General features: G+C 47.8%; 9 protein-coding genes across 9 annotated transcripts; 3 read left to right on the top strand and 6 right to left on the bottom strand.

Moving 5' to 3' along the window:
• Positions 1-5080: 5080 nt before the first annotated feature.
• LY89DRAFT_537440 (uncharacterized protein) lies at positions 5081-5278 on the top strand (the record flags this gene model as incomplete). The annotated part of the gene is made up of 1 exon (XM_018208117.1): positions 5081-5278. A coding segment is annotated over one exon (198 nt), but the record flags the coding sequence as incomplete, so codon positions are not given.
• A 313-nt stretch (positions 5279-5591) lies between these two features.
• LY89DRAFT_685945 (uncharacterized protein) lies at positions 5592-6247 on the bottom strand. The gene has a single exon (XM_018215178.1). It carries the CDS (start codon positions 6179-6181, stop codon positions 5630-5632), a length of 552 nt encoding a protein of 183 aa, XP_018069486.1. The 5' UTR covers positions 6182-6247; the 3' UTR covers positions 5592-5629.
• On the bottom strand, positions 6106-7685 carry LY89DRAFT_104072 (uncharacterized protein). Its single transcript, XM_018205031.1, has 2 exons — positions 6522-7685; positions 6106-6280 (listed from the first exon to the last, which is right to left on the bottom strand). Exons 1-2 carry the CDS (start codon positions 7575-7577, stop codon positions 6245-6247), a joined length of 1092 nt encoding a protein of 363 aa, XP_018069485.1. The 5' UTR covers positions 7578-7685; the 3' UTR covers positions 6106-6244.
• A 108-nt stretch (positions 7686-7793) lies between these two features.
• On the bottom strand, positions 7794-9325 carry LY89DRAFT_735262 (uncharacterized protein; the record flags this gene model as incomplete). Its single annotated transcript, XM_018219992.1, has 2 exons — positions 7794-8693; positions 8744-9325. The coding sequence occupies 2 exons, from the start codon at positions 9323-9325 to the stop codon at positions 7794-7796; spliced, it is 1482 nt and encodes a 493-aa protein (XP_018069484.1).
• A 485-nt stretch (positions 9326-9810) lies between these two features.
• LY89DRAFT_685944 (uncharacterized protein) lies at positions 9811-11619 on the bottom strand. Its single transcript, XM_018215177.1, has 2 exons — positions 11411-11619; positions 9811-11062 (listed from the first exon to the last, which is right to left on the bottom strand). Exons 1-2 carry the CDS (start codon positions 11498-11500, stop codon positions 9851-9853), a joined length of 1302 nt encoding a protein of 433 aa, XP_018069483.1. The 5' UTR covers positions 11501-11619; the 3' UTR covers positions 9811-9850.
• A 767-nt stretch (positions 11620-12386) lies between these two features.
• On the top strand, positions 12387-13223 carry LY89DRAFT_563938 (RTA1 like protein; the record flags this gene model as incomplete). Its single annotated transcript, XM_018208505.1, has 3 exons — positions 12387-12516; positions 12569-12811; positions 12874-13223. Coding segments are annotated over 3 exons (723 nt in total), but the record flags the coding sequence as incomplete, so codon positions are not given.
• A 490-nt stretch (positions 13224-13713) lies between these two features.
• On the bottom strand, positions 13714-15800 carry LY89DRAFT_648285 (putative aldehyde reductase; the record flags this gene model as incomplete). Its single annotated transcript, XM_018212005.1, has 12 exons — positions 15401-15800; positions 15262-15349; positions 15190-15203; positions 15023-15107; positions 14947-14966; positions 14821-14893; positions 14638-14770; positions 14524-14588; positions 14336-14464; positions 14167-14282; positions 13909-14075; positions 13714-13790 (listed from the first exon to the last, which is right to left on the bottom strand). Exons 1-12 carry the CDS (start codon positions 15445-15447, stop codon positions 13714-13716), a joined length of 1014 nt encoding a protein of 337 aa, XP_018069481.1. The 5' UTR covers positions 15448-15800.
• On the top strand, positions 15401-16034 carry LY89DRAFT_104003 (uncharacterized protein). Its single transcript, XM_018205030.1, has 2 exons — positions 15401-15661; positions 15925-16034. The coding sequence occupies exons 1-2, from the start codon at positions 15457-15459 to the stop codon at positions 15936-15938; spliced, it is 219 nt and encodes a 72-aa protein (XP_018069480.1). The 5' UTR covers positions 15401-15456; the 3' UTR covers positions 15939-16034.
• A 414-nt stretch (positions 16035-16448) lies between these two features.
• LY89DRAFT_103721 (putative charged multivesicular body protein 5) lies at positions 16449-17463 on the bottom strand. Its single transcript, XM_018205028.1, has 2 exons — positions 17084-17463; positions 16449-17035 (listed from the first exon to the last, which is right to left on the bottom strand). Exons 1-2 carry the CDS (start codon positions 17147-17149, stop codon positions 16466-16468), a joined length of 636 nt encoding a protein of 211 aa, XP_018069479.1. The 5' UTR covers positions 17150-17463; the 3' UTR covers positions 16449-16465.
• Between the last annotated feature and the right edge of the window lie 660 nt (positions 17464-18123).

The following is an 18123-nucleotide window of genomic DNA, read 5'->3' as shown; positions in this document are numbered from 1 at the left end:
GCTCGATCCCCGTTCTATGTACGGATTTCACGCGTCTCAGCCCAGTCCAACACCTCTCCTATACTCAATCGCGTCCAATTCCTCTTCCATCAAATTTCCAATTTTCTCTCCACCCAACGAACACCCAACGGTGCTCACCACGGATTCCCATCCCTGTTGCGAAGAGGTCCGTCCCCTCCCCCCAACCAATAGCGGCGATCGTCACAAATTGTGATATGCCCCTTTTTCTTCGAATTTACTGGAGACGAGACAAGGTTCGCGCCGACTCCCCGGAGATTTTAAGCTGTATGTGGTTTAGGTCGTGCGTTGCCGGGCGGGTGGGCTTCCCAGTGGTCGATGTTTGGGTCGCAGGGGATAGGTAGGGCAGGGGATGGCACGTGAGGGGATCGGGATGCAGGTTGGTGATGTGATGCGGTGGGAAGGATTGATACAGTAGCGGGGTAAGGTTGGGGGAGATTGGGAGAGTCGGTGTGTGGCCCCAAGATGTGAATCTCGAGGAGAAGAGGTTTGCTGTTTGTTGGAAGAAGAGCAAAGATGTCGTTGTTCCTTAGGGAAGAGGTGATTGAGAAGCTTGTCCGATAAGGTTAGTACAGCGAGACGGTTGAAAAACTTAAATAGACCACAGCTCGGCTGCCCTACTGTACGGGGAGGAGGGTGGAAATACGCGGCGAGTACATCCTAGTACTACAAGATCTAGACAGGCACAACTTACAGCTCTAGGTCGTTTATAAACTTCACCACGGGGACAAGCTACAATCGGCTAGAATAGCACAGGAGCTTCCGCGGTCCTGGCTCATGGTGGAGATAGACCACCTTCTACATGGAAGGGAAAATGCCTCAGCTACCGGTATCTGCACCTCCCCGGATATTCACGTTGCCGGGACGTAGTGCAGCTTGACCATGAGTAGGTAGGTCCGGGGTCATTATTGCTGGCGTGTTAGGAAAGATCAATCGGAAGGTTGAATAACTGTCTACAAGGAAAGAAGAGCTCTAAAGAGAACTCCTCTTTCGAATCCTTTTATGTCCTTCAGGCCTGTAGCGCAGACCTGGCAGCAGTAGGACTTTACGGTACATTCACTATGCACTCCCTCATATTTGCTTGTTTGGATTTATATAGCGGGTGGAAGGGAGAGGTTTGGTGAATTTGGGGAATTTGGGACGGGAAGGAGGGGGTGGGGCACGTGGATGATTTTGAGTTGGAGGTTAGGTTTGTTGTTGATTGGGTTGGTGTCCGAAGAATGATAATATTCGTCGGCTTTCTTGAGGTTGAGATGGTCTTCATAGAGTCTGAGATCCGCGTAGTGCGGAGATCAGATGTTGGTGATTACTTTGGTAATCTCAGACGACAAACGCGGTTAGTCACCATCGCCGCTCTGCTCTACTCGCCTCACCCTCTACTCAGGTTACTTAGTCACATTTATATTCTCCTTTTTAGCGGCCAATCATCGTCTACTTACTATTTTGTTTTCCTATGTGAGAATTGTCACCTCTACACGACTCTGTTCAAGGGGACCAAGTCAGCTCTTAGGGAGCCTAAATAGGATCCCCTTCAAAATACATCTTTCTAATCTAGATTAGAACCTCTTATGGACGATTATCATTCGCCGCACTTCTTGTTATTTCTCAGAGATGTCGGTTGTTAATGCAGACTATCTCAGTCTAGAAATGAAGAGTACAAGTCACGAACCACCGGCAGATCCTCAGGCCGGCCGAGGCTTCATCAGTCTAGAAGAGCGCAGTGCAAAGTCACCACCTCGGTGAATCTGAGTATATCAATTCAGCGGAGCGAAATCAGCAGGTAAACCCGACAGATCTTAGACCCCAGTGATCTACATACGAGCTTCTTGTCCTAAATCTTGCTTCCACGGAACCGCGATTCTTTTTGCTGATACGGGACAGGATCTTGTTCCCACGGTCTCCTGATATATCTTCCGATATGGTATATAACGCGCATAACTTGCTCGTATGTTTTAAGGGTATCTCAGTGCCGGCTTTGGGTGCGATGTCTCCTGAAGCTGTCTGTGGAGCTGGAGCACTATTTGGTCCCGGATTCTTGGCGTCTTTATATCCCCATACTTTTGCTTGCTGTTGTATTGCTTCGTGTGGGGTCATCATCACCTGCGGACGCTGAAAATACTAGCCAGTTCCTGTAGTCGCAAAATTCCTGAAACTTATCGAGGATTCATATCAATTGCTGAGCTTGAACTTGGATCTGGTGCTCTTACTAAAGGTTATGTTTTACTTGTTGCTTTTGCTGTTGAAGATGTTCTGGCAGGTTGACTGGTCGCATCGGTTGAGTATTATTCGATGCTGAATCTAGACGTTGTCAACATTCTGCCCCGGACCAAAACAAGATAAATGTTCAGTATGAACAAGTACATTTATCAATAAGAAGAAAAAAAAACCTCAAATCCTTACAAGCCATCTGCTCCTGTTGCCGGAGAAGCTCGCTTGCTGTGCTATCATAGCACGTACCTATTTCGTTGATTCTTAGGGAAGTAGCGCCAGCATCTAATCGTCTTATTCCGTTTGGACTTGGTCTCCAAGACGCGGCGGCAAAGTAGACAGAACAGTGGCCACATCCATGTCTCCACCACCAGCGCCGACATCAAATGCAGGCTGTGTTCCACCAAGGCGTGGTGAATGAGGTTCCCCGGTCCTATGAGTTTTAGCTAGGTTTTGCAAGGTGGCTTCTTTGTATTTATCATCGTTGACTTGGTTTGAACAGAAGCTCCATTTCTCAAAGTAGAGTGCCTTCCAGAAATTAGTACAGAACTGGTGAATTTACTCTCACTTACAGTAGTTTTGACTGGCTGAGTGAGAACGGCTGCTCTCCACTTCATCTGACTACCCAGAACACCTTGAAATTTCATAGATGAGCAACATGGAAACAACCGATAGCATTCGTGCTATCTGAGTGTTCTCGTATGAGGAGCTGAGAAATCAATATGAAATCTAAATACGTGGAAGGTCATTGATTTCCCATACTGCACAGTACTGATTAGGACTCCAAAGACGGACTTTGAAAAGGTTCAGTTTTGGCGTAATTTGTATTAGGAATTTCGATCGACTTTTTACTTCCTTTCTTTTTATCGCGGCTTATTACAATCGTCCTTCTATTCAGTTTCTCCAATCACGTTCCTAAATTTTTCTTCTAATAGCCAGTCATGATTACGTACTATTAGATTCTACCGTGTAAAAGTTATGACTCTACACAACTATATATCGGCGGAGGCAAATCGGGTCCCAAAGGAGTCTAAATAGAATGCCATAGAACGCAAATCATTGAAAAGAGACACTATACTACTCAGATAGACCTTTGATATTCATGGGATCCTAACTGATCCAAGGACTCTCCCGAACCCAATTACTTGAATCGCTATACTCCTGACTCATACCTAAGGTTCTACTATGAAATACTAGTCCAGACCAAGCCTAAGGTCATGAAGCCTTACGATATTCGTAATACCCACATCTTTAGCACAATATACTTACCCGTCCCTTCTACCACTGCTACCAGGTGGGCTTTCGGCTGCGCTAGTAGTTGTAGACCAGACACCAGCGGTACCCCAAATCCGCCGCACATTCAACGTCATTGCCAACGATCTGAACCTCATCAACTCCAACTCAAAATTTCTTCTTACTATTGCGACTTGACACTCGAACCAACCTCCAGACCATGGGTTTGCGCTGGCCTTGGTTTGTCTGGTAGAAAAAGGCCACAGAGGAGGACGTATTGCGCCAGAACATTATAGGTGAGTGCCTTCATACCATTCTCCATTGCACCCCTCTGCTCTTTTAGAGCTTTCCACCCCTTTTTCTGGCTTCTCTTCGTACGCTAACAATACCCTTAGCCAGATTAAAGGCAAAATCTGCCGCACGTGCGACTGAACATGACGAATGGAATCCGGACGACGTGGAAGAGTGGAATCCCGCGGATGAAGCAAGACAGGCGAAAAGATTGGAGTCCTGGCGATCTTCGCAGGAGCAGAGGCTTGGAGAAGGGAACCACAAGGTCACTGACTCTCCGTCAGAGTTCCGACCGTATGAGAATCCACGACAAAAGCTGCAGCAACCGTAAGGAGACCCACGATTGCGCTCTGAGAAATCCGTCCCGTAGAGCAACGGCAAAGGCATCTCAGTGAATTAGCGTGGCGGTCTCCATGTTTTGAGTTAGCCGCTATCGTACGACACAATCTATGAAGGAGTGGGGATAGATTGATATGTTCTTCTACATGCGACATTCTTGAAGATGGATTACTGGCATATTAGGGACATAGCATCAAGAAGATTCAGGACTTCCGTGGGACGCGACCATTCCCTTGGTTGGCGGGTCCAGGTACCGGCACTGGATGACGGACTACGCGGTGCCCACGCCGCTGAGGATGCGGTTTGTGATGTTGGGGATTCTGCCAGTCCTTGTGCGTGCTGCTGAAGAGGAATGCAATCACCGACCTCTAGTAAGGATGACCTTGTTCTCCTCGGCTCCTGGAACGGTGGTCGTGGAAACACGGTGGTTTTGTACAGCCTATACAGCATAATCTGTCGAGGCGCAAGTTCTTGTAGTATACAAAGCTTAATAAGATCCGAGAAATTTGAAGTCGTATAGTTGTATGCGAGTGGGTCGTTTGAGGAGTTGAGAAGGTCTCGGAGGGCAGTTCAAGAATTTTTTTTTTTTAACTTCCTACGTTCCAAACAACACCTGAGTGAACGCGCATAGTCTCTATGAAGTCGGCTGCTTCAGTGGTATCGTCTTAGCTTCTCCAGTACCGCGTGGAGCTTTGTGCCGGATTACGTCTGACTCAGTTGCTCTTGTTGGAACAGGCATGTTCACCGCTTATTCCTCTGGAAGCCCTTATGTTGCCAGTATCCAAGCATGTGGCGCCAAGTATCTAGCGACTTCTACATGTACGAATGTGTATTTGTAGCTGGAGCTTCATGCAACTTGCATTATGGAGTTACATCATATGTCCTCAACAACAGTGGAGTCAATGCTTACAGCCTCTACGAGGCTTCTTGCTTCACCAGCTGCACCATCACAGCAGCCGCAGCTACCACCGCTACGGCAACGACCACAGCCTTAAACTCTCTGCCATCCTGTGGCCAAACCTGCTTCAACAACATGCTGGGTCAATACTCAGCACTAGGATGCGCAAAGCCTGTGGCAACATGTCTTTGTGCCAATGTCAACTTCGAATATGGCATTCGAGACTGCTCAAATAGTGCCTGTGGAACGGCAGTTGCAAGTGCTTGGATTGCTTATGGGAGTGCGTATTGTGCTACTGCGACGGCTACTGGAACTTGAGTCCAGATCGAACAATCTTTTCGTTGCCTAACTTTGGTTTCGATTTATTATCACAACTTACGTCGTCTTGAAATATTTGTGAGTTAATATGCAGTCGCCGTCTCCTCGAGACAAATGGATTAATACCAGCTATTTAGTTTCCAGCTAAAACCGCCCTATTAACACGCTCCCCTTCGCGGTCCTAATCCAATCCTCCCTCATCTTTATCATCAAAAGCTCTAGCGCCGCGCAATAAACCATCAATTCCGTCTCTGCCCCCAACGGCTCATCCCTCCAATTCGCCGTCCCCATCGCCGCCAGAATCTCCCCCCTCAAGACCATAAGCTAAGGATGCACAGCCGTCAAGTAATCATGCACCGTCACAAAGCCCTCATCCCCATCTACCGTGGGTTTGACTACTATGGTGTAATCTTTATCAACGGGCCTCGCCACCCCGCAGCACTTCAGCAACACTAACTCCACCTCTTCCGTCTCATCGTCAACTTCATGCTCCGAAATGCCCCACTCCACACCCTCTCCACCCGCTCCCGAACAGCCTTCATGCATGTCCAACCAATTCTCCTCCCACTGCTCCAGCTCGTACACGTGCACGGTGATAGAGGATACTTTGGGCTCAGTAATCGGCAGTTTGGAGACCGGGTGCCATGTACCGTTCGTCTCATTGTAATACGGCTCTCTTGTATCTGGCGTGAAGGGAGTAGACAAGACCGCGAGATCGCTGGTAAGAGGTCCGTTGAGAGGCCAGAATAGTAGCTGGCCGCTGTTGGGGGCGGAGCGGACCCATTTCTGGGCGTCTCGGAGGCTTTCGTATGTCGGATATGGCGGACCCGTGTCTGGTGGTGCTTTTGGTATGGCTTTAGAAGAGGAAGAAGTCATTTCGCCGGATCGTTGATTTGCAAAGGATGAGGAGTGAGGATCAAAGAGGTTGTGGACTGCTGGCTAAAGCCACGGATTGTTGGAACTGTTGGAATTTGGCTTCACTTCCGTAAGTATAGGTATTCATCCGATCTCCAAAAGCTCCAAATCACTGGATTCTTGCTTTTCAAAGCTCACGTCAAAGGTTGTCTTGAGGTGGATTGGAAAAAAGTCTTAACAATGTCCAGCCTAGGGCATTGATAACAAGATTTACATTCGAGACGAGCTCAAGAACCGAGTACAAAGCATTCTAGAATACCACCGATACCCCAACATAACGAAGGAGATCCTGTCTACTAACACGTTCTTCCTCGTAACCAATTTCGAGACGAAGTTGTTGCTCCAGACGACGAGCTTCCTGGAGACGTTCTTCGAGACCCCGTACTATCATTCCCCGGCAAGCTTCCTGGAAACGACTTTTGAAAGTAATACGACGATGTAGCGATATGAAGTCCCACTCTACCTCCATTAAACGATTGCCCTTGCCCGTTAAAAACGGAGCTTGTATTTGCGTGGCTTGACTGTTCCAGGTCGTCTCGGAATGGCCAGCCAGGGAAAGTGATAGGGGGATTTCAGGGTCCCCAATGTCCCAGCTATGGCTTAGAGATATTAGCGGAAATGCCTCTTCATTTCGCTCCTCTCCTTCTGGTAGTACAGCAGCTTCCTGGCGAAGTGAGGATAATTGCAGACGAATCTCATCTTCCTGGCGATGTGCTGAAAGTTCCCGACGGATCTCATCTGCCAAAAAACTTTTCTCACTGACATCAGGTATGAATTGCATCATTCTGGGGTTGACATATTTAGGCACTGGAAGTCCTAATGGTCGCCGTTTGTAGGAGATTAGTTGTCGAATCTCCAATGGGTCAATATCTCCTGGTTGTGCTATTTTCGCAGCTTCCCCGAATCTCTTTGCATTGCTCACCCGCGATGTCTGCCGGCGCTGGCTTACTTTCTTTGCCTGTTTGTTCCTGGATGGCGTAGCTCGACCTCCTCGATTTCGAAGCCACTCCTCATGCTCTTCATTCTCTATCTGCAAGTGCCCTTGATACCGAGTCTGTGGGGTAGGCGTCTTGGCGTTCGATCTTGGCTGGACGTATTTGACGTTCGACCGTCTCTTCGAGGATCTTGAATCAGCGCGACCATCAACCGTAGTTGAAAGGTGTTCATCTGCTTTGTCCTCTTGGGGCGTCTGAGGTCCTTGTTCGCTAGATGCTTTCTCTCGTGGCACCTCATATTCTGTATTGTTTTGTGACTTTTGGGTAGGCTTTCGTTCTCGGTGCGATTGTCTCGGAGGTGGGAGACTGGAGAAAGATGGTGCTGGAGAAGGGGAAGGGGACCGTTCCGGATGTTCTTCCATGTCAATGAAATATGTTTACAAACAAAGTTAGTGATGAAGATATGCCCAACCAAGAAGAATACAATACTCGATAATGCAATGTTTGCTCGTAGAAAATTGTCAAGTATAGAAGAGAAGAAGACCGCAAGTCGAGAGTATAAGTGGAGTGTAACTTCCATATTCGAATTAGCCACATTGGGAAATCGTGATTGGCATCAACTATTCTGAAGCGAATCATCAAGCCCTCTTTTCCGACCACAAATCATTCCAAAACTCCTTGAACCCATACAGCGGCCTCTTTGAATCATAGATAGTCGCCGTGTCACTAGAGAATCTCTCCAATACACTCCCAGGCCTATGTCCAATCTTCTCCACCAGATCTTTCGCTGGTCTAGCAGCCCGCTCCTTGATAGCGTCTGCTAGCTGAGGAGCAACATCTGCATAGCATGACTTGAGCTCTCGGTCAAGGGAGAAGTATGGCTTCTTGGCTAATTCGGGAGCCATGAGATTGTAGGATCTAGTTAGACTGTTGAGATTGGTGATGGCGAGATTAAGGTAGGAAAGTTCGGCTGCTTCCCAGGAAGGAATGCGAAATAGTGCTGGCAAAGGAGCTGGAGTTGCCTCTGCGTCGCTTTCTGGTCGAACCTCTGCTTGACTTTCAGGTGGGGTAACTGTCGTTGAGTCTTGGACACTTGCTTCAGCGAGTACCACCTTTTCGTCCTTGTTTTCCACGGCAACTTTGATCACTGGGCTGTCTGATTTCGATGTTGGGACGTCTTGAATAATGCTGACCATGACTGGATCCGAAGTCGCATTGGTAGGGACTGAAATTTGTTCCACGGCTCTCTTCTTCGGATTGTACATCCTTTCCGCTTCAGCGTATCTGTCTGCAGTCCTCATTTGCTCTTGTAAACTGCCTCCTCGACTTGCAATCGTCCTTGCAGCATGGCGTTTCCAATCATTCCTCAATCGTGCTCGAAATACATTCGTAGCTTTGACAAGCTCTTGTTGTTTCTCGATCCATGGTGGAACGATCTCTTGCCGCTGAATCATCTTGTTCATGATGTATTCTGTGGTATCTATGAATGGATTGTCGGCTCTGGTATCTCTTTCTATTTTCTTGCCTCTGGGTATATTCTGAGTACTGATCAGCGGTGAACTTGGGACGAAAGTAATGAAGAGCATACTTTGAACTGCCCTCTAGCAATAGCATCCTCAATCCGCTCATTAGCCAAAGCAGCCAACCCACTGAAAGAAGTAGGCATCGCCCTCGCTGCAGGAGTAAACCTCTCCTTTAATTCCTTCCTCATAGCCTCTCTCTCCTTTTCCGACATATTCATATCTTTCGAAATAGCATAAATACTCGTCTTATCTCTCGCATTCGCCAACCTCTGTCCCGGCCTCGCCTTCGGCTCCCTCCTCAACCTCATATCCACCACCGGACTCGGGATTTTGGCAGCTCCTCTAAGTCCAGGCTTCGAAGGTTTCCTCGCATCATCAAGCATTCGCAGCATTGTATCCTCCGGAGCCTCAGACCCTGTCCATGCTTGACTTGCCGCAATGTCTCTAGATCCACGACCGACATTGGAGGTCATTTCTGCTTCTGCGAAAGCAGAGGCACTCTCGGATCGGAAGCTGGATGCTGCTACTTTTTCAAGTAGCTTTTGCTTTAATTCTTCTGAAAACCCGGCTTCTTCAACGGCTTTCCGTCCAGCGCGTCCGCCTTCGAGGAGAGCGTCTTCTGTAGCTTCCGAAAGTCGTCGAGACATCGCTCCTTGTTCTGGTGGGTCATCATTGGAGCTTGTTGTCGGCTTTGCAGATTCGTTTTGGAGTATTTTCGCTTCGATTGAGTCATGGTTCTCTTCTTCAGCTACCTTCTCAGCGGTCTTCTGGGAGCTTTGCAGTGGCGAACGTCGAGAGAATGTCCGCAGCTGGAGACTCGGAATGGAACGGCGTCCATGATGTCGCGAAGCAGCTCGCAGACAGCGAGAGCAGGTATATGGTACTTGTGACCTTATTCCGGGCATATAGAGAGGAGAGATGATGCACGAATGTCAATGTAGAGGTCATGGTGGGCAAGCTCTGAAGATGTTGAAGATATTCATGATCCCTGTAGACTCGATAGGAGATTAGATTGCTGAAGTCCGATTGGCAGTAGGCGTCGTTAAGGTTCCCCGCAATTTGGAGGTGCTGAAAGTCTTCAAGTCCCAAACCATGTCAATGAATATGATAGATATTAATATATATGTAACTCTGAGCTACTAATCTGAATTTCATCTCCATAAAATCGTGTATCATGTCGTTAACTCCCCTTCCGTAAAAACCATCTCCTTTGGCCATTTCGTCCATTCGTCCCACCCCTCACCCAATGCATCAAGCAAAGTTGTCAGAAGATTCTCAGCCTTCCCTTTCACCCACCACAAGTACTCTATCTTCTTCAACGTAGGGCAAAAGTGCATCGCAAGTATCAGAGCCTCTGGAACTTTCCTCTCCAACATCAACAGGTACTCGTCTGGAACGGCTGAAAACCAAGCCATCACAATGGCTATCTTGCTTATATTTGTGTTGAACGTCAACATGCTGAATGTCCGTCGCAGCTTACTGATACTTCTATTCAACGCCTCCTTCTCTGATATTGAGAGAGACTCGGATGATTCCCAGATCTGTGGTAGGGCCGTTAGGATCGGTTCTTCCTCTCCCGTCAAGGGATCCGGACGTGCTGGATCCAGAGCTGCCCAAGGATCGAATATTCCTCCCAAAGGCCCATCTTTGAGAACAGGCCAAAGAGTCTCGATGATCGAGTTGGTGCCTCGATGCAGGGCAATCCACTTGATATGCACATCTTCATCGTCTCGGTTACTCGGAGCAAAGAATATTGTCGAAGGTTTGGCTAAGTCTTGTGCTGCCCAGGCATGAACCCAGATCCAGGTGGAGAATGCGAAACATGCGTGACAGTTCTTGTAGGTGAGTCTTGCGATCTGAGGTTGGTAGAGTGATAATCCAGTGGCTGCATGAGCATCTGATGCATGACCGTAAAGTAATCGCTTCTCCGGACGAAGATGTGCAAGGTGGAGCGCCGAAACTGATAATAGCTCGTGCATCAGGAATTGGTGTTGGAAAGCCTGATGGACAACCGCTTGTCCGAATAGTTGTACGTAGGTGTTGTTGTCAAGGAACTCGTTGATAGAGACCGTAGTGTAGAAATGGAGAAGTTCGAGGTCAAGCATCGAAAAGTTGCCGCCTGAAGGAGAGAGGTAGTTTGAATCTGAAAATCCTGGCGATAGTTTTGGACTTGAGAGGGAAGAGGATGTGGCCGCTTCAGGAGTGAGCATGGATTGTATAGTAGGTTGCCTCGATGGTGACTTTGCTGCTTCTGCAGGCGGTTCTGCTGGTGGTGCTGGTGGTGCTGTCGGTGGGGGCAGTTTGTGCATAGGATATGTCTGTAGGAAACTGCATGATGTTCCGTATAGCTGACATTTCTTGCAAACGGGTTTCTCTTCATCGCACTATAGAATTATGTGAGAACTTAAATTGATGTTATATAACGAGAAGGGGTGGAAAGTGACAGAAAGTAGAAACATGCAGATTTGACGCGGATCTTGAAGATGCACAGAAGTTTCGAGAACAGGAAAAGAAGACAAAAGGGAGATCCAGGATAAGACTTGAAAATGGATTCGAGGACGAAGTGTAAATGACCCCTCCAACACCGAGTCTGAAGGCTCAAGTTCAGAATGATGATACTCGTCACGTGGAAGGACACAAGAGACTGAGGTGGATCTCGATGTCTGTCCTCAGTTGCACCAAACCAAGACATTGACAACACAAGTAGAGCACAAGAACGGGACTCGACATACCTTTACCTTCCTTTGTTTGCAAGGGACGCAGCCATTACGGGACTTGTGATGAGGACGCCGTACCTTGGCTCGTTGTGGCGGTTCAGTCATTGGTGGGAAGCTGAATGTTGGAACTCTCTCGGGTCGTCTCAACTATCGAATGAAATGTCTCTGTATCCGAAGCTGAGAGTGCTGTCGATACCGATAGGGGAGGAGAAGGATGCACGAGGTTATCTGTTGATTGCTGATCCGAGCCGACGATGCTAGATGGGGCGGAGCATAAGCACCGGATTCACGATGTTGTCATTGGGCGGGAGGTTGCAATACGAGAAGCGAAAAGCCCCTTTCAACGTCAAAATAACAATGTTTGCATTGTACAGCCTCAATATCCTGAATTCGTTTTCGTGTTACTTCTGGGATGACAAAGCGGTTGGAGTATATGAATTCCATGAAGCATGGAGATCGTTCTCTGACTCGCATACGCCGTATTTGGTTCTCGTTACTGAGCGACGGCTCAAGACTGGGTCAAAATGTTCGAATCTCCTCACATCTATTCTATGTTTTATTCCTTGAGCACTCTGTGTATTCAATGTGCTTTCCACTGAGTACGTTCCTTCGTTTTGTAGTAGATACACGATGTACGACATCGTAGTTGCGGCTGCACCTGCCCTCGATGTCCAGAACCATTCCTGCCTCAATATGTACCCAACGTGCAACATCCCGTTCTTGTTTCTCCTTGTGCTCAACAAGTTGACTCACCCACACTCTTTTCGATTTCTTGCAAACTCATTATTCCACAACACACTCCTTTGACAACTTGAAATTTCCTGGCCTGTTCTTCGAAAGACCTGTCTTCACTACCGCTGTTGTCCCAGAGAATGGATCCACGAAGCCAGTCATCAGCAAATCGCTCTGAAATTGACGATCCAACTACTTTCGTCTTCTACAGGTAGCCTTCCAATTGTACTGTACCACTTTGCAAGACCTAATCTCTCCCAGATACGACCCTTCGATCGTTGCAGCCGTGATCTCCATGATCTGTTTCCTCGTCTCGACTTGTGTCCATATTTTCCAAGCTAGCAAATATCGAACTTACTACTTCATACCTTTCATCGTTGGGGGACTGTGTAAGTCATTTTCGACTAAAGAGTCTAATTTCGGGCTGAAAGGATAATCTAGTGGACACGACCGGGTTTCTAGGACGAATTCTAGCCCACAGTCACCCATACGACCTCAATATCTATGTTGTGCAGACAATCTTCATCCTCCTGGCTCCGGCTCTGTTCGCTGCCAGTATCTACATGACTCTGGAACGTATAATCCTGTTTACCAGAGGGGAGAAGATCGCGCCAATTCCGGCTAGATGGCTCAGCAAAATATTTGTCTGTGGTGATGCCATTTTGCTGATGGTACAAGCTGCAGGTGAGCTCCAAAACATGTATACAACATCTCCAATCTGAACAATAAAATCTGACGCTTGGCAGGTGGTGGACTGATGGTCACCAAGAGCATGCTCCTCGGCGAACATCTCGTCGTCACAGGTCTTCTGCTCCAAATTATCTGTTTCGGAATCTTTGTCGTGACAAGTGGCATCTTCCATTATCGTATGGTCCGCTTACCCTTTGCCATATCGCCTGATCCGAATTGGCAAAAGTTCATGTATACTCTGTATGTTGCCAGCAGCCTCATCTTCATCCGCTCAATCTTCCGAGTCATCGAGTTCTTGGGAGGGAACGATGGAGTTCTGATGAGGCATGAGATTTCTCTGTATATCGTTGACGGAGTCATGATGTTGGCTGTCATGGCTTCGTTCAATGCTTTCCATCCAGGCAAACTAATTGGGAGACGACCTCTGGAGGATCTCATCATCCTGACTGGAAGAGATGCAACAGCAGGGGGCAGTATCGCATCATCGACGGACGCCGAGAAGCAATGAACAGAAGTGCTGTAAACGTGAACGGCAGCAGCTTGAGGTTGATCCCAGACTTGAGCCGTCAGAATGGGAGTCCGTAACATATCTTTGATTATGGAATCCGCATGATTAATTTTTCATCTACCCAACAACCTGGTTATTCGCAGAATTAGCTTGCAGTTGCATAGACGAGCTTTAGATACCCAACTTAGATTCAAGAATGAAATCACTTGCTTCATTCCGAGCTTTAATGCTTCTTGGTAATATGTGCCGCTAATTTGCAATCGATCTTCACCGGAGTTTCCATGTTGTTGAGATAGTAAACATTTCATGTGGCAGGGAAATTCATGATTCAAAAGAGCGTGATTCCATTTCTTTTGTGATGAGTACCTAGACTATCTCTACCAGAGACTTATGCCAACACAATCTTGTGCGTAGCACTCTTCTCGCCCTCCTCTCCAAAGATCTCAACGTCCCATCTCGGCTTGTCTAAAGGTCGCCATCAGCATACGTGTTTTCACTCCACACTTCTTTCCTCGTTCTTGTAATCTACCGCCCTCACGATATCCACAAAATGGCAAAGCGAGGGGAGAGAAGGAAGACTCACTGCAAAGATAAGGAACATTGAACCTCTCATGTCCCTTCGCGCTCATAGCATCAATCGCAGCCACATCCTCCTTCGAAAGCTCGATCTCCTGGAAGTTGTCCGCGATGCGGGACGGGGTGACGGATTTCGGGATCACGGAGTGGCCTCCGACTTGTGACCAGGCCAGTCTTTTTGTGGTGAGTTAGCAGAGCGAAAAGAGAGCTGGGGTCGATGGGAGCGGAAAGTTGGAAGAAAAGAAAGGGAAAGGGAAAGACGAACATAACGTGTGCGCCGGTGATCTTCTTGCCCGTCTCCTTGGAGATATTTTCCGCGATTGCGACGATTTCGGGGCGTGTGATCAGGAGGGGGTAGCCGTAGGCGTTGTTGCCGAATGCCTGAATGGGGGCTTTCTTAGCTATTGAAAACAAAAGGAAGGAAGGGGACAAACCGAGTAAGCGGTGATGTGGATTCCCTTCTCTTTGCAGTACTTGATCAATTCAGGTTGTGGGAGCATGGGGTGACGCTCAATTTGATTGACGGTGGGTGTCACGCCGGTGGCTTTGATGATTGTTTCGAGCTGGTGGAATGTTAGATGGATGGAATTTAATGGGGAGGGAAGAAAGGGGAGAGACGCACGTGCTCGATGGTGTGGTTAGAAACTCCGACTGCGCGGGCTTTGGTCTTGGGGAGCTTGAGCATGGCTAGATACTGTTAGTAAGGAGTGAGAAGAGAAGGAGAGGAAAGACTGACCTTCCCAGGTCTTGACGATGGAGACGCTGTCGTCGATTTCGACGTCGCCGTCGGGGAGGTTCTTGCCTTCAACGAGGGGGAAGAGGTTTCCTCCTGCGGGTGGGAAGGCACAGGGCCAGTGGACGAGGTAGAGCTATCTGGAATTACCAACATGATTAGCAGTAGGGAGATGCAAATACGTACATCGAGATACTCGAGGTCGAGCTCTGCGAGGCAGTCATCTAGAGCTGCTTCGACCTCTTCGGGACGATGCTGGCTGAGAAATATCAGCTTCCCAAACTTGAGTCTGTGGATTCGACGGATACGTACGTGTTCCATAGCTTCGAGGTCTAGTCGAAGAGACACAATCAGCTATATGCTAAACGATGGTGGGAAAAGGCCTTACAATGAAGATATCTTCTCTCTTCAGGCCTGGGATCTCAGCAAACGCCTTCTTCAATCCTTGAGCGACCTCCTTCTGGTTCTCATAGCTAGAATTGCAGTATCAGCACCAAGGAAAGCTTGGTGTGGGACTCCAGAAAGGGGAATGGGCATTGTCACGTGGAGACTCACATCTTCGCAAGATCCTGCAAACGCTCGTCAGTATCTCTCTCTGTAAATAGCTCTAGGAAACGAAACGCTTACAAGGTGTCGATATCCAGCTTTCAAAGCCTCAAATACACCAACGGAGACCTCTCCAGGAGCAGATTGCCATGTACCGTAGCCTAGAGTCCTGAGAGATCATGTCAGCATAGAATCACGGATCGAGGAGAGAATGTCTTACAGAAGCTTCTGGCTGGAGTTTAAAGTTACGGTTTTGCGGAGAGACATGATGGATCAATGGATGGTCGTTTCTCGAATTCTCCGGGATCGGAACTAGGATGTTTTGGTTTGCCGATATGGCCTGATGTTGCTTCTCCTCTTGTCACAAAACCTCGCAGAGCTTTCTTTGATTTTTGGATTGTAAGTGGAAGAAATTTCTTTTTCACCTCAAGAGAAATTTATAGAATCTTCGTCGTCGTCGTTGATGAGACGGAAGAAGTGGGTGAGTTCACGTCTCTCCAATCACGATCCCCACATCTCGCCTCACCTTCCCCGCTGTTTTTATACCCACGGGATAATTGCAGCTTTTCCACCAATGGTGTTGTGGAGGGGTGATTGAGATGTCGAGATGGGAGGGGAGTTTTACCGCGCGAATGGGAGGGGTTTGGTGGGGTGAGATTTGAGTTGAGGGTTTTTGGGATTACGTGATTGTTTTGTTTTTCGTATAGGTCATGGACTATTGGTTGATTGTACTATTTCTTCTAGAGCATAGTAATTGAAAGCCAAAATATGTTGTTTTTTCCAGAGATAGTCCTCACTGGGCTCTAAAGAGGATCAGACATTTATCTCTTGCCTGTGGTCCCAGCATTGTTTTGAATGTTTGCCCCGTGTGCTGGGAAATATATCCGGAGAAGGTGCATGTTGTTCGATCCTGTGAGAGTAAAAGCATTAGAGCATTTTGCTGTGATGCTAGAAATCTGGCTTATTGTTACACAGCTCATTTGAGGTCAATTTTGTAATGTGCAAGAGTTGAATGTCGGTCTCAAGTGGTAGAACTTTTGATGTTCAAAAGTTTGGAAAATGGGACCGATATTGGTTGGCAGGTTTGTGTTTGGCCTCAAATGTTGGTCTAAGAGGCAAGACTTATTGTAGGACAACTGCGGTAGGGGAAGACAGACATTTATCTGCCCTGTGGACTTGCGAGGCGGATCAAGCAGCGAAAGACATAGACGAAGATGAATGTGGCAAAGCGTGCTTCAGGCATACGAATTAGTATTTATTCACTAGACAATACTCCAACCCTAGGTCATCCTGCAGCCTCCTTGACTTGATCGGTCTTCTGCGGTGGCTCATCAATGAATTGTGGTACCTCATCCACCATAAAGCTCGGTGTACTCTCTGCTCCCATATTCTCGTACTCGACCTCGTCACCCAGAGCCTCGAGCTCAGCATCCAACTCGGCCTCGTCCACATCCTCAGGTATATCGTAGCTCCGACTTATGCTCTCGTTGATATCATTGCCAATATCCATCAGATCCGCCATCTCATCCTGCATCCGCTCGATCTTATCGATGTTTATCTTGCCATATTGTTGCTTGAGAGCCTTATTTGTCTGCTTCATGGCATCCACGGTCGTCATAACATTCTTCAGGTTGTCTTGCATCATCCCTGCTTGTTCCATATTCCAGGACTGCTGTTGTAATTGATCTCTTTGACCTTCGTACATCTTCCGCCGTTGTAAAACCTTCAGCGCCTTCTGCTTGATGGCAGTCTTCCCCGGCCCATCGCGCATCTTCGACAGCTTGGTCTGGTATCCTTGGAGTTCGGCATTTATGGCAGCAAGCTTGACATCGATCGAGGAGACTCTGTCGTCGACCTGGAATGGATATTAGCGGGGTCGCGGGGTGATAAGGATAGAGCGTACATTTGAGATAGCTTGATTCAGATTCGGCTTGGGAGCTGTGCTCTTTGCGCCGAATAATCTATTCATCTTGCAGGTTGTCCTCTATGCCCAAGCTTGATCTGCGTCTCCTTGCTTTCGCCAGTGTCTTCTTCTTGAGTAGCCCGTTCCACCAGGCTAACGCCGTTGAATCCTAGGAAGACTGGAGATACAAGCGCGTTATTGTGCTCGAGTAAGGAGAGTGGCAGTAACGAGATGAGAGCGTTGTTATTGTGGTATTGTTACCTGGCGAAGGCAGTCGTACGTGCAGCGGGTTGCGTGGCTTGTGGAATGTCTCGAGGCCGTTGGGAGCTCGAGGCTGAAGATTGCCTAGGTTTCGTTTCGCAGGATAAGGAATGGTCTTCTCGAATAGTGTGGATCAAAATGAGATCAAACACGGGTATCTGACAGCGGAGATGTTTCTTGTTTGGAATGAGCTTCTTCTCAGTGTCGTAAGGCTGTTGTCTCCATATGATCTCCAAGTCGTATCATTCGTCACGGTCATTTGGCCCGAAGTCTTGGCAAAATTGGTGAACTCACGTGGTTGAGCCTTACAAGTTTTATCCAAGGCCGCCATTTGATTGGATTGGAGAAGATGCAATTCGTAAATAGCAATACTAACTAAGCTGGCTGATAGCTGTTATTATATATGCCTTCCGTGACATCATTCCCGCTTGAAACTATAAACATTGTTCTGTTCTTGTCCAGTTGTCGAAGTCAAGTAGCAAGTGATGAGTGGCACAACGTTTTTCTTGTTTCCACATCCCTCCGTACCCGCGCATGCACGACGTCGTGGCATGCAGCATTGATGGAAATGTCGAAGAGTTGTGAAGAGCCGAAGCACGGAGAACGTTGATGAATGACTTGCAAAATGAGTCAGATATTATTATCCATGAACAACACTGTGCTCCCATCTTGTGTGTCTTCTCGTTATCATTATTACTTGTCCTCATGTTATTTCCACGAGCAAGAAAGGGGGTTGTCTAGCGCTGTCGGCCACACACCTCGCACGCTTTGGTGCAAGG

The sequence above is a fragment of the Mollisia scopiformis genome (assembly GCF_001500285.1).
Source record: "Mollisia scopiformis unplaced genomic scaffold LY89scaffold_15, whole genome shotgun sequence".
Classification (NCBI taxonomy): Eukaryota; Fungi; Ascomycota; class Leotiomycetes; order Helotiales; family Mollisiaceae; genus Mollisia; species Mollisia scopiformis.
This window is presented reverse-complemented; position numbering and strand designations above follow the sequence as displayed.